General features: G+C 37.8%; 1 protein-coding gene across 1 annotated transcript in view; it reads left to right on the top strand.

Moving 5' to 3' along the window:
- The window catches only part of LOC128991463 (ATP-dependent RNA helicase DDX3X-like), a 30,862-nt gene that overhangs the window by 3,917 nt on the left and 13,013 nt on the right, over window positions 1-13,932 (top strand). The window contains exons 2-6 of the mRNA XM_054414367.1: window positions 7,866-7,950; window positions 8,832-8,993; window positions 9,464-9,587; window positions 11,741-11,999; window positions 12,703-12,838. Coding sequence (XP_054270342.1) covers window positions 7,866-7,950; window positions 8,832-8,993; window positions 9,464-9,587; window positions 11,741-11,999; window positions 12,703-12,838 — 766 coding nt within the window. The remainder of the gene's footprint in view (window positions 1-7,865; window positions 7,951-8,831; window positions 8,994-9,463; window positions 9,588-11,740; window positions 12,000-12,702; window positions 12,839-13,932) is intronic.

The raw sequence follows: 13,932 nt of genomic DNA, 5'->3' as shown, positions 1-13,932 counted from the left end.
TTGACGCCCGGGGTGAGATTTAAAATTTTGCGTCAATAGACCCAACATCCGATATATCGGTATCGAACGTTTTGCAAGTAGCCTAATTTTTATAAACGTAACAACTGCACTGAACTAAATTACTAAAAAAATTGAATTTACGGCTCACAACGGACATCACGAAACGACTAGGAGTTGACGTAAGAGTTTGAGCTTTGGGGTTAGAAACAAGTGTAGGTGGGGCGTGTGGGCCAATACGCAGTGTGTGTGTCGGAGACTCGGACTCGCAGTATTGCCAACAAGTCACATGCCAGAAGTAAAAGTAGGGGGGGAGTAATAGCCTAGTACGAGTTGTATATTAAATAACGGTATTTATTTTATGAATAAAACGAAAGCTATAGATTGCCTTTTTTTAGAATAGTCATCGTCGTTGATTACATGTTTACGAGTTTCCCGTCAAATACTCGTTTGTGGTTTGCTGATAACGTTGTTAAATTTTTTACCTTCCAAAGCCGCGGTGGCCCTGCTCGCCCTGCCCTCGGGGCGGCCCTGGTTCTCAATCAAAAAAGTTATTAAGGTTTATGTTAATATTCACAAAATCGTTTCCCAAAGAGGCAATAGAAGTTGATTTGTATGTTAAATATCTATTTTTATGGTTTTAAATATCAGTAAGTGTTTAAAGACCCTTAAGTAATCAGGAAGTCCAAACTATCTGTGCTCTCCAAGTCCAAAAAATATCTAGTTATAAGAGTGGAGAACGGCCTTACCTTGGCCAGCGGGCGCCAAGGTACATATGGGGGTATATGTGTGATTAAGTTTGTCTTTTTGGAAAACCATGCCGCCAATGGTATTTTGCAATTTGGCTACAAAGAGAGGTTAAGGCTGTGATCAGCAATAAGTTGTATATTGGACCTACTGAATGAAAGAAGCAGCACAGAACTGCTTAGGCCGCGGCTCCACTTGCCGTAGATTGCCGCGCTGCAAATTGTAGCTGGTCAGTTGAAGAAAGTTTAGAATATATAAATAATAATAAAAAAGAATAAACCCAATGGGAGTTTGTAAATTGATCACGGTACATTGGTATTATAAAACGCATACAGCACGCTGCGGCGGTTGGGTTGTGTTATGCTAAATAGAAAGTATGACTCATCTGGTATTGTTCAATTCATAGCGAAACGAGGCAATTCCTACAAACATATTTATCATCCTACCCAACGTAACATTTAACCGCCACAGCGTGCTGTAAAATATGTGGTCTCCTTATAATACCAAAGTACCTTCTTGACCACTTTTCAGCATAGATTGTGTTATGTACATGTTATAGCCAGGCCTACTTAAAATAATTTCATATCTCGCTCGCTTGCCAAGTAAAAATGGCCAATTTTAATAGTGGACTTAAATATGATAAAAGTAAGTTTCCAGGCTTTTTACAAAAATTGTTTTTCTAAAGTTCCTTTGTCTAAAGGCCTTGTTAGCCTATATGAGCATTAAAGCTGTGGCGCGACGCCATATCAGTATCGGGTCATTGCGATAACGGTGTTCATAGTGTAGGTTATTCAAGCGTCATTTTTGTCGAATAGGAAGTTCATCTGACACGCCTAGGTGGTAAAATTTGTTTAAACATTATAGATTGTTGCTAAAGATTATAATTTTTCTTTCTTTGGGATGGCAATTGGATTGAACTCTGTAATTAAAAATCTGAAAGTCAAGTTAGTATTTAGGCCTATTTGGATTGAAAACACACTAGAAGTAGGCCTAAGTAGAACTTAAGTTATATCACCAAAATAATAACTTACCAAAACTACATAAGGAAATAACTTAAAATCACAGAAATGTGTCTTGGACAAGAGAAGAGAAAGTAAAATGTCAAAACAATGGACAGGAACAGCTAAGTTTGGGTTTGGGATTGATGCTGTTGACTGTCACACAATTCAAGCTACAAACATCATCCTACATTGTACGTAATAATATTGCTCCATATTAAAAAACACGCTAGCTGTGGTGTCAGTTTTCAGCAGTCAGATGTTGTATATTATAGACGTGTCACTAATGGAGTAATAGTAATGGCGAGATATTGCTGATAGAAAACGTATTTAAAAATGAATAATTGGTCTAGGTATATGTACAATCAAAGGCCTAGATATCACATAGGCATTTAAACATATAACGGTAGATCAAAAGTTATTATCAAAATTTGTTGTGTTAATTTTTGCTGTTTACAAAAAATTACTTGTCCTCATTGAAGTTTATGGAAACAAGATTTGTATTTAATGAAACCATTGGATTACAAAATAATAGCATATTGTTATGTTTTATAGCCTTAACCATCATCTAAGTTACCTTCTAGCTTATGTTTAACACATCTTGTTGGAGCCATAACAAGTTTCTATTCAAACCTCTCTTTTTGCAGTTGGGAGACTAAAAAGTCCTGAATCATTGATGAGTAACGTTCTTTAGTGATGATAACTGTTTCCCCATTCTGGTTTAAAAAAGCAAGGTCCAATTATTCCAAAATGCAATGTGCTCCTCTGTACGTACAGCCTTTGACCATTCAAGAGGTTTATTTTTGAGAACGGATCCCTTAGTTCTTAAATTTAACACAAACAAAAATAAGATAGTATTCCTAGAGGGAACCACACAATTACGACGGACAAATTATTTCAAAACAACCGCTGAGTAACAATCACAGACTTGTCATGTTTTAAATAGGCTTTAACGCTTAAGGCACAATGTTGTTACTGTTGTATTAAGTCTGTTCCTTTTATCATGTGTTTAAATATGTTTGTTGTCAGATGTTTTGTAAACATTAGTTTAGTTTGAAAATAGAGTTTGTTCAAGCAAGATGTGTGAATAATATTCTTGTATAAGAAATAGAACATGGTGGCAGCTTAGTGGATTTTTTATCGAACAAAGTCTAAAACCACGCATGATGTCAAGTAAGGGCAGAAAAAAACGAAATACTCGTAGGCAAAGGTATGAGGACAATGAGGAGGATGCCCAAAGTGAATTCAACTACATGTCAGAAAGGGATTCTAGAAAGACTGAAGGTGAGTCACTAGGTTTTGCATTGGGACAGACAAACCGAGAAAATAATGCAGTAATGTGTACTCCTACTCCTATGATAAATCTGACGTTACCAACTCCAGATACCTTCTCTTTTACTACGAATGAGTGGCATTCCTGGAGGAATCGCTTTCAAAGGTACAGACGGGGGTGCGGTCTAGATAGCACTTCTGACGCTCGGCAAATCGATGTACTTTTGTTTACAATGGGTAGTAGGAGTGAAGATATTTTCGATTCGTTTTCACCAAAACCGAATACTTATGACGAGGCTCTTCGGGCCTTTGATGCATACTTTGTGCCAAGACGAAATATCATTTATGAGAGAACAAAATTTCTGAGACACAAGCAAGGGAGTGATCCATCTGAAAAATTCATAACAGATTTGCATGGTCTTGCAAAAACGTGTGCATGGGGTGAACTGAACGATGAGATGGTGCTTCTGGTCCTCATTATTGGTATGAAAGATGAGGCTCTAAGTGATAGACTCCAGCTGGACTCTCAATTGACTTTGGAGAAGGCGATTAATACCTTGCGTCAACACGAGGAGCTAGAACGCCAAAAACGTGAGCTCGCTAATACTAATGTTTTTATGGTGAATCAAACGTCAATACAAGTCGGTAAAACAAATCTGTCTGAAAGAGCTGGTGAACAGAAATTCACCGAGGATGCTATGAGAAAAAAGTGCAGGAAATGTGGTTATAACTGGCACGGATCACTGGCCGAATGCCCTGCTAGGAAAGCCAAATGTGTTAAATGTTCCGAGATTGGACATTTTTTTCGATGTTGTCCCTCCCGCGAAAAGTGGATGAGAAAAAACAAAAAAGTTGTTAAGGAAATCGAACAGCAAGATTCAGACAGTGGTTATCAACAGGTTCCTGAGATTTTCATAGGGAATATAGACAGCAGTGACAAAGCCTGGGTCCAGGAGGTAAAAGCAAGCTGTGGAAACCAAGATTTAGGTCTTATAAAATTTAAACTTGACACAGCAGCTGATGTAACCATGATTCCAGTAGGAGTTCTTGGTGATTTTATTAAGACTCTGCCTCTAGGAAAGTGCAAATCCCCTGTGTTTAGCGCAAAGAAGAAAGAACGAATCAATATTTTGGGAACTTTAAGGCTAAAGCTTGAACATAAGGGTGTATCAGTTTATGATCTTGCGTATATTTCTGAGGAGATCACTGTTCCACTTCTTAGCAGACGTTCCTGTGAAGAGCTGAACCTGGTGAGGAGAATTTTTTTCTGTAGATTCACATGATATTGACTGGGCTACTAAGTATCCTAATTTATTTCAAGGGCTGGGAAATATGAAAGGAGAGTACAAGATTGAAATGAAGGAGAATGCAGTTCCTTACGCTATATCCACCCCCAGGGTTGTACCAATACCTTTAAAAACCAAGGTGAAAGAGCAGTTAGACGATATGCTTGAGAAAGGAGTGATTGTTCCAGTTGAACACGCGACTGATTGGTGCGCACCAATGGTAGTTTGCGCAAAAAAGGGAGGTGGGGTTAGGATCTGCGTAGACCTATCCAAACTCAACAACAGTGTGAAACGTCGGTTTTATTCTATCCCAAAGATCGAACTTTCATTGGCCGAGATCGCGGGAGCCAAGTACTTCAGCAAGATCGATGCGAATTCCGGGTTCTGGCAACTGAACCTTGCAGAGGAGTCACAAGATTACACAACATTTATCACCCCTTTTGGGAGGTATAAATTCCGTAAGTTACCTTTTGGAATTACGTCCGCTCCTGAAGAGTTTCAGCGCCGCATGTCAAAAGCTTTAGAAGGGGCAAAGAACTGTTTAGTGCACATTGACGACTGTCTGATATGGGGAAGAACGAAAGAAGAACACGACGAGTGTCTTAGGGCCGTTCTAGAGAGAGTGCAAGCTAATGGAATCACCTTGAATAAGCAGAAGTCGGAGTTCTGCAAGAAGACTGTGACATTTCTGGGGTTTGTGCTGTCTAAGGACGGAATCAAGCCTGATCCAAGCAAGGTACAAGCGATTGTGGACTTACCAGCTCCAAGAAACGCTAATGAAGTACAAAGATTCATGGGCATGATCACTTTTCTGGCAAAATTTATTCCGAACCGCAGTGAGATTTTGGAGCCAATTACGAGCTTGTTAAAGACTAAAAACGATTTCCTTTTGGGGACCAGCTCAAGAAAACGCTTTTGTCACAGTAAAACAGATTTTATCATCAGAGCCATGTTTGACTGTTTACGATCCGCAAAAACCCTCGATTCTTTCTTGCGATGCTTCAAAAAAAGGTCTTGGAGCGGTTTTACTTCAAGTTGAAGGAGAAAACAAGAAACCTGTGGCATATATATCTCGGACTCTAACGCCTGCTGAAGAAAACTACAGTAACATTGAGAGAGAAGCGCTTGCGTGCACATGGGCAAGTGACCGTTTGAAATGTTTCCTGATGGGTAAAATGTACACAATTGAGACCGACCACAAACCGCTTGTCTCAATTTTCAAAACACAAAATTTGGACGAGCTCTCACCGAGGCTACAGCGGTTCCGAATGCGTATGATGAGATACGATTATCGTATGACCAGGACCCCAGGAAAAGACCTTGCCATAGCAGATCTACTATCAAGAAGTCCTATTCCGGCTGACGAAGATGGCGAATTGACCGAAGAAGTGGAAGCCTTCGTCCACGAAATCAGTCTGATTAGTATAAACACTACAGATGAAAATGTGACAAAGGTACTTCACTCACAAATGAGAGATCCAATCTGTGCACAACTTAAGTTACAAATTTTAGACGAATGGCCTGTAAAATCAAGTTTACCTAATGAGATTCAAGAGTACTTTAATGTGAAAGACGAGTTAAGTTGTATTGATGGGCTATTGCTTCGAGGAACTCGGATGATAATACCTCAAGAACTACGAGCGGAAATGCTCGAGAGGCTTCACAGTGGACACTTGGGAATCACAAAAACAAGGAAACGTGCTTTGGGAACCATGTGGTGGCCTGGAATTTCTCAAGAAATAGAAAGGAAAATCAAATCGTGTCCAGTGTGTATTCAGAACTCAACTAATCACAGTGAACCATTGATTCCGAGAACTGTCCCGGATTACCCGTGGCAAAATGTGTCTGTTGACTTGTTCAAACACGAAGACAAGTGGTATATGGTTATCGTGGATCACTACTCAAGATACTTTGAAGTCGAGGAAATGCATCGAATGAGGGCTTCAGATGTGATTCGGGTTTGCAAAACCACATTTTCACGTTTTGGAATTCCTCAACGTGTTTATTCAGATAGTGGGACACAATTTCACCACATTGACTCAAGTGAATTTAAATTGTTTGCAAAGGAGTGGGGGTTCTCCACATTCAGAAGTAGTCCCCACCACCATCAGGGAAATGGGGCAGCTGAAGCAGCTGTGAAAGTAGCAAAAGGGCCAATGAAGAAAAACAAGGATAAATTTGAACTTGCCCTACTTTCTTACCGGACCTCACCTCTTGAAACCGGCTTTTCCCCATCTGAACTTATGTTTGGAAGGAAATTAAGAGACAATCTTCCATCTACTTTGGTTGGAAATCCTGTGGAAAATAAGAATTTTCTTGAGAGGGAGAATAAGTACCAGAATAAGTACAAGATACAATTTGATAAACGACATGGAGCGAGTGGTTTAAGTGAATTAGAAGTTGGAAGCATGGTATGGATCACAGATCTACGTCGACACGGTAAGGTAGTCAGGAAATTGAACGAACCACGTTCCTACCTTGTGGAAACTGACAAGAGAACTATTCGCCGAAACAGGAAGTTCTTAGTTCCTGCACCGTACTACGGAGGAGATGGAATTCTTTCAAACTGTTCATCCATGGTCCTTAATCGTCCATGCAACTCGCGTGATCGTCCAGGAACTGGCACAGTAACCCGTTACGGAAGGTCCATTAAGAAACCGAGGCGGTACTGAGGTTCATAAAGATGTGGACATCTTGAAGCGGGATGTTGTATTAAGTCTGTTCCTTTTATCATGTGTTTAAATATGTTTGTTGTCAGATGTTTTGTAAACATTAGTTTAGTTTGAAAATAGAGTTTGTTCAAGCAAGATGTGTGAATAATATTCTTGTATAAGAAATAGAACAGTTACTTATGTTCAACAATCCACGGTTAATGAAATTAAATAATAATGTACTGTTGTAAGAATTGTACAACAAAATTGTATGCTTAACAAGAGCAAAGTAACACAGCCTGTTTAAAAACCATCCATAATTTATGGACCACCCGTTATCAACATTGTCTTTACATTAAACATTGACTACTGAGTAAAACTGAGTGAAATGAAATCTTGTGCCATCTTTGCGACCACTGATGGGCTATATTTATATTACGTTACCTAGCTAATTATCTCCATATATACCATAAAGATCTTGCTTCTGTACAACACAACAAAAAAGCTGTTCCAAGTGATTAAGTTTACAATAAGTTATGTTTTAAATATTACATAAAATAACTAGGTTAGATTTATTTCAAAATAATTTTTACATAATCAGGGTAGTTGATACGAAACTATTAATATTCAAGCCAAGGAACACAGTAGCGTACATAGTATTGAATAGCTGCTAATGCATGCTGAGATTAACATTTTTATTCAGTGGTTTATGTTAGGCTAATTGAATATTTGTTAAATAAGGTACCTACCGGTATTTGATTTTCTAGGCAAGTGGGCCTAGTGTTTTTAGTTTGTTGAGCCGATTATAATAACATTGATGATTAATAAGCCCTTGAGTTCTGTTTGATTTTTGATTTTTTTAAATGCATGTAACCGTTAGAAGTCTTAAAACACATTATGAATCCTGTTTACAGCTTGCTGGTCTGGACTTGCAGGGCGGCAATAAGCAGCCTACAGGCCGATACGTGCCCCCTCATCTTCGCAACAAGCCCGCTGGCGGTAAATAATCTATTATTAATTTGTAATATCTTTATAATATTAGGCTTAATTCCTATTTATTCTCTGTTCTGATAAAACCCATTCTAGTTCTCTAATGTACTGGGTCAATATTTTCACGTCACTTATTGAATACTATACATATTATATCCTGTATATTCTCTTAATGTAATCTGTTGAAACCTTGTATTTTAAGATAAGTAATTTTAGTTAATTGGTCTTAAAATAGTCAATAGTAATTGATGACACAGAAGATGCTTGTTTTTCAAAACGTAGCTTATAGCAATATTGGAAGCTTATTGGAATAGTTTATACCAAACCAAATTGTCTTTTTCTTAGTTCGAGGAAGGTTTAGATAACACATCATGTGTAAAATATGAAAAAAAACTCATAAGATTTGACACTGTATGAGTAATTTGATGGAGTGCCAGCTACTTATCTGTCAAGGGTTCGTGGGTCATAGGTTATGGATGTAGTTTGACAATGTTTATCATTCTGTTCACATGATCAATTGAAAATACAAAATGATTTTGTCATGAAATTGGCTTATTTGAAAACATACAGTTGACATCTGTGCGTCCACTACATTAAAAAAAATTGCAAATTAGTGAGTGAGATCACAATCTATAGGCTAAGTTGTCTAAATGAGTCTTTAAAAATTTGAATACAATAAAAACATTGGTTGTGTTGTTAGTTTAATTTTAAAATGAACAAACTTAAAATATAAATGAAAATGGTCAACAAATTTTAAGATTTGAAAAGCCGAGAATGTTGATTCCTTTTTCCTATTTTGCTGAATAATGTCCTCTAGCTCTTGTATGTTAAATGTTTGGAAGAGATTTTTTTTTGTGTTATATTTATGAAGTCTTGTTTTGTGTGGACAGAAAGTCGTGGAGATAGCGGACAAGACACCCGAGGCGACAGCAGGGGAGATTCTCGAGGTGGTGATCGCGGATATTCCTCCTCCAACTACGGTGATAGAGACCGTAACCGCAACTCTGGTGGAGGTGGAGGAGGTGGCGGAGGCGGCGGTTACTATAACCGGGGTAATAATGAGCTAAAAGACCTATATCTCTGCAGTACCACCACTATCATGACCCTGTTAATGTAGACTTAGGCTAGCTTAATCTCGACAGTTCAGTTAACTGCAAAGTTTATAGCTGTCAGTAGTTAACGATTGAAAAAATTCAGAATTCAAGCTATGAACTTCATAAAATGAATAACTTAGATCCTGAAATAGTACGGATTAATAACATTACAGTGTCTTACTATCCTTTCTTTTTTTATCCTATGTATATTAATAGTTATTTTAAATAATATCAATACTCTTTAGCCTATTTACTAGACCGCTACTCACACTTCACCTCTGAATTCAGACGATTAGGCTACTATAAATATTTTTCTGTATCATTAATTCTAATTTTCCAATTGTCTGTATTTCAAGAAATAGAATGGCTGATATAGTTCAACAGTTATATATATTATTGCTAGTTTAATTACTTGCTAACTTTATCAGGTTCAGGCGGTCGCCGAGATGACTACGATCGCAGAGGCAATGATCGCCGCAGGAATGGAGACTATGATTCCCATAATGGTGACAGATGGGAGGATCGTGGGGAACGTGGTGGATACCGCGGCAGGTCTGTACTTACACCTTCCATTGTATGTCCGGTACCTAGTTGTTGGTTCTGTAAACACTTTTTTTGTTGAGTCAGGTCAGGTCAGGGTTCAGTGGTTTTGGAAGATATTATTTCACAGTCAAATGTGAACTACGTTAAAAAAAAAACACATTTGAGGCTTTAATTAGTCTCCCATAACTTTAAACAAAACTCAATTGCCTAAGTTTTTCAGGATTTTAGTAAAAATTGTCAACATTCTGTTCAAAAATTTAAAATTTTACCAGGTGAACCCCAAAAATTAAAATGATACAAGATACAAATGACTATGAATGGTAAACAATTAACAGTACAGTCTATCCTCGGTATAACGAATCTGAAGGGACCAAATGGAATATTTGTTATATCGAGGATTTCGTTAAATACGGGGTTCGTTATCAGGGCCGTCGCGTTGTTTTTTGACGCCCGGGGCGGGATGTTGCCAGGCGCCCCCCCCCCCCCAAACAAACAATGAGTGATGATGTCGCTATCTTTAATGCCCAAAAACAGACACCTAAAGGGATTGAATCACCTTACAAAAATACTAGAGTCAGGAATCAGGGATTAATTATTAGGGATAAATTACTAAAATTTGGTATGAAAATCTTTTTTAATTGATGATAACCAAATCCCAATTAATGTAAGCAAATATTAAAACGCATAAAACGTACTATACTGTATATGTTATTAGTTAATACAGAGCAAATTGAAATTAATGCAATGGTATGCAAAACCTCAAACCAAACCTACTCTGAATAGTTATCTAAATATATAAAAGGCAAAGCCCTCACTGACTGACTGACTCACTCACTCATCACTAATTCTCCCACTTCCCATTTACCTAGGAGGCTGAAATTCGGCACACCGATTCTTTGGGCATTAAATAGGAAAACTAAGTAGTTTTTATTCTGATCGGGCTTTCGGGCTCCGCCCCAGTGGCTCTGGAGTTTCCCATGTTAACCTTATGATTTTCATATTTAAAAGGAATTTCTTAACAGCTGTTTCAATTAAACAAGTTGGTTCTGTTCTATGATGTTCAATAGCATTAAAGTTACAAGGATTACCAACAGGGTGCAGCACTATTATTTTTTTAAATTTATGACTACAGCCAATTTGCAACCAAAAGGTGAGTGAGCGCAGCGAACGAGCTCGAACCGTAAAGGTGAGTGAGCGTAGCGAACGAACTTTAACCAGGACGTGTGAGCGCAGCGAGCGAGCTCCAACCTAAAGGTGAGTGAGCGTAGCGAACGAACTTCAACCATGACGTGATTGAGCCATGCGAACGAGCTCACATATGAAGTTAAACGGGGCAAAGCCCGTGGGTACAGCTAGTACAGAATAAAAGAAAAGCACGATATCACATTTAGATATGAGATCCTAAACATTAAATGTTTACACTCATCAAACTAAGCTGACAGCTGAGCTGAGACTGCCGTAGGAGAAAGGAGTGATTGGGGTAGGGGTGGTTCCCAAGGTCAGCCGTCGGCCGGTCGGGTGAAATAAAAATAGAATACGGCATCTACGTGTACAGAGCAACACTGTGACATTGCAATAATGATTTATATTAAGATAATTAAGTTGGGACAGAGCCTTCAACTCCAAAGTGGAGTTGGTTATTACGCTATTATTACTAAATTTAATTCAAAACTATATTGATATTTAATTTGGGAAAACATTGCAATTATAAAGTGATTGGTGTCAAATAATATGTATTTGTTCAATAAAGGAATACAACGTAATATTTAACATTCAGTTACACACACGAATTATAGAACTAGTATTTGTGGTTATACATAACTTTCCAAAATACGTTATGTAGGCCTACATCTAACTTCTTTAAATTTTGTTGTATTACTTTTGCCGCGGCGCCCCCCTGACTGCGGCGCCCAGGGCGGTCGCCCTGGTCGCCCCACCCACGCGACGGCCCTGTTCGTTATTTAACACCTAGGTGTGTGTCGCTTTGCTGTTATAAAGTAATTATGATAATGCATATGTAATTATTGCACAAGCATATTTAGGACATGTTCTTATTGAGGAGATAATATCTAGTTTACTGGATAGGAAGAAAGAAATGGACAATGGACAAACTACCAAGTGAAAAGTCAGCTATACCTATATTTTGTATCATGTTGTTGCAGAGATAGCAATGATTCTTGGGGCAGCCGCGGTGGCGGTAGCTGGGGTGGCCGGGACCGTAGGGAGGAAGACCGCGGACCTCCACGCAACAACGACCGCTGGCAGCAGCCTCGAGATAACGACTGGACGGTCCCCTTGGCCAAGGACGAGCGCCTGGAGTTGGAACTGTTCGGCACTGGCAACACGGGCATTAACTTCAACAAATACGAGGACATCCCTGTTGACGCAACTGGGGAGGACGTTCCCGGCCATATTGACTCTGTAAGTTACCCTTGTGTTGGTTAGGTTAGGTAACATTTATTTTATAGTGCCGAGAAAGAACAACTGGAAGACCTTTTATGCCAAATACATGTTTAGTTGCCTTGACTATTGATAGAACTTAAAATTCCACCCTTGTGTTAAAGTTTTAGCCCTTTTAAGAATCAATGAACATGACGTTCGTCTAGCACTGGAATTTAATAAGCACTAAACAAGGCAATCATTCTGTGGTTTATATTTCAGACAACTGTTTATTTAGCGTCTTTGTTTGAACCGGAGCACGTTCCACGTCAACTCAAGCATTCTCGTTCTTGGCCTGGGATCTCGGTAGGCTTGCGAATCCTGGTGGATTCGATTCTTGAGTTCTATTAGTTGAATTTTGAATCCGAATCTTTCCTTGAGATTTGGTGGATTTGAGATCCTTGGATTCAACTCATTCCTATTTTACAGTGATGATAAGGAGTGCAACATTACATCAAACTATCGTGGAAGTTTAGGTTTACACGTTGTAGATTACAGAAAATTAAAAGTTAACAACTTTTTTGTCATCGGCTGATTTAGAGTATACTGTTGATAGATAGGTAAATAATGTAAACTCAATTATCTATTAGGACCATCAATTTTTGTTTATCTTGTTTAAGGCTGAAACTATCTTAAATCAGATAGTAGCCTACATGAGATTCATGAGATAAACTTTTTGTTGCAGTTTTCGGATATCAAGATGACTGAGATAATCTCAAACAACATAGCATTAGCTCGTTATGACAAACCCACCCCTGTGCAGAAGTATGCGATCCCCATCATCATGGCCCGTCGAGACGTGATGGCATGTGCTCAGACAGGTAAAAATGGATCTCATTAGAATTAATAGGGTAAACTGGGACGCCCTTCGAGGACAAAACACATTGACCCAAATACTGACAGATGCCCATGTTTTAACTGAAGATGTTGTGGTTCTTAACACTATTAGACTGTGTAAAGATAAGTATAGTAGACCTTGATAATTTGGCCATCAATTATGTGGATCATACAGTAATCTGGCTCAATAACATCATAAAAGAATACAGAAATGTGTGCAATTTCATATTAAAGTACAGTACAATATAGCCTAGAATTGTTTACAGATTAAAAATGTTGAAAAGGTGTTAATTTTATATGGTAAGTTGATTCAGAACAATTTTATATTGGACTGAACTTAAGTTTGTAATTACATACGTTATATTAATTACTAGGGGTTTGCGAAGCAACAAAATATTTTGATTCAAAGTAACGATTCGATTCAAAAGATTTTCGATTCAAATCGATGCATCCCGATTCGAAGCAATACGGCATTTTTTTCATTCATACTTGTCAATAGAGTGAAAAAGCAATAGGCTAATTAAAATTTACCATATTTGTGTTGTGCAAATTTTTGTTGATTAAGCCTATATATATGAATTGTATGTGAAAAATATTTATTTTCAATCATATATTAAAAGAACCTGTATTGCTGGAAAATTTCAGTGAGCTGCTTTACTTGCTTATTTCATAATTTTTACTTTGCAGAACCATATTGTTAAGCATGTTACCTATTTTGTAATATTCATTTTACAAATAAAGATATGTTTTGGTATAATCAAATAAAAACATTACCAAGATTTATACTGAAATTTTGGTTCATATTGATAAAAATAGAATCAGACCTACAAACTACAAGGTATACATAGCAGACCTACAAACATAGGCTACCAAATTTATCAGTTTAAAACACAATCTTACAAGTTAAAAGATCAAGTAACAATTTTTCAGACTTATTTTTAGAATGATTTTGGAGTGATTTGTTTTGGCTATGTTTACAGTAGTAAAACATGTCTCACACTGCTTGCACTTAACAAAACTTCTCATCATTTGCAATGTCAAAACAAAAAATTATTTAACAATTAAAGCAATATTTGCA

Source organism: Macrosteles quadrilineatus, unplaced genomic scaffold, assembly GCF_028750875.1.
Source record: "Macrosteles quadrilineatus isolate MER2022 unplaced genomic scaffold, UCM_ALF_1.0 Scaffold_4__1_contigs__length_99947679, whole genome shotgun sequence".
Lineage (NCBI taxonomy): Eukaryota > Metazoa > Arthropoda > Insecta > Hemiptera > Cicadellidae > Macrosteles > Macrosteles quadrilineatus.
This window is presented reverse-complemented; position numbering and strand designations above follow the sequence as displayed.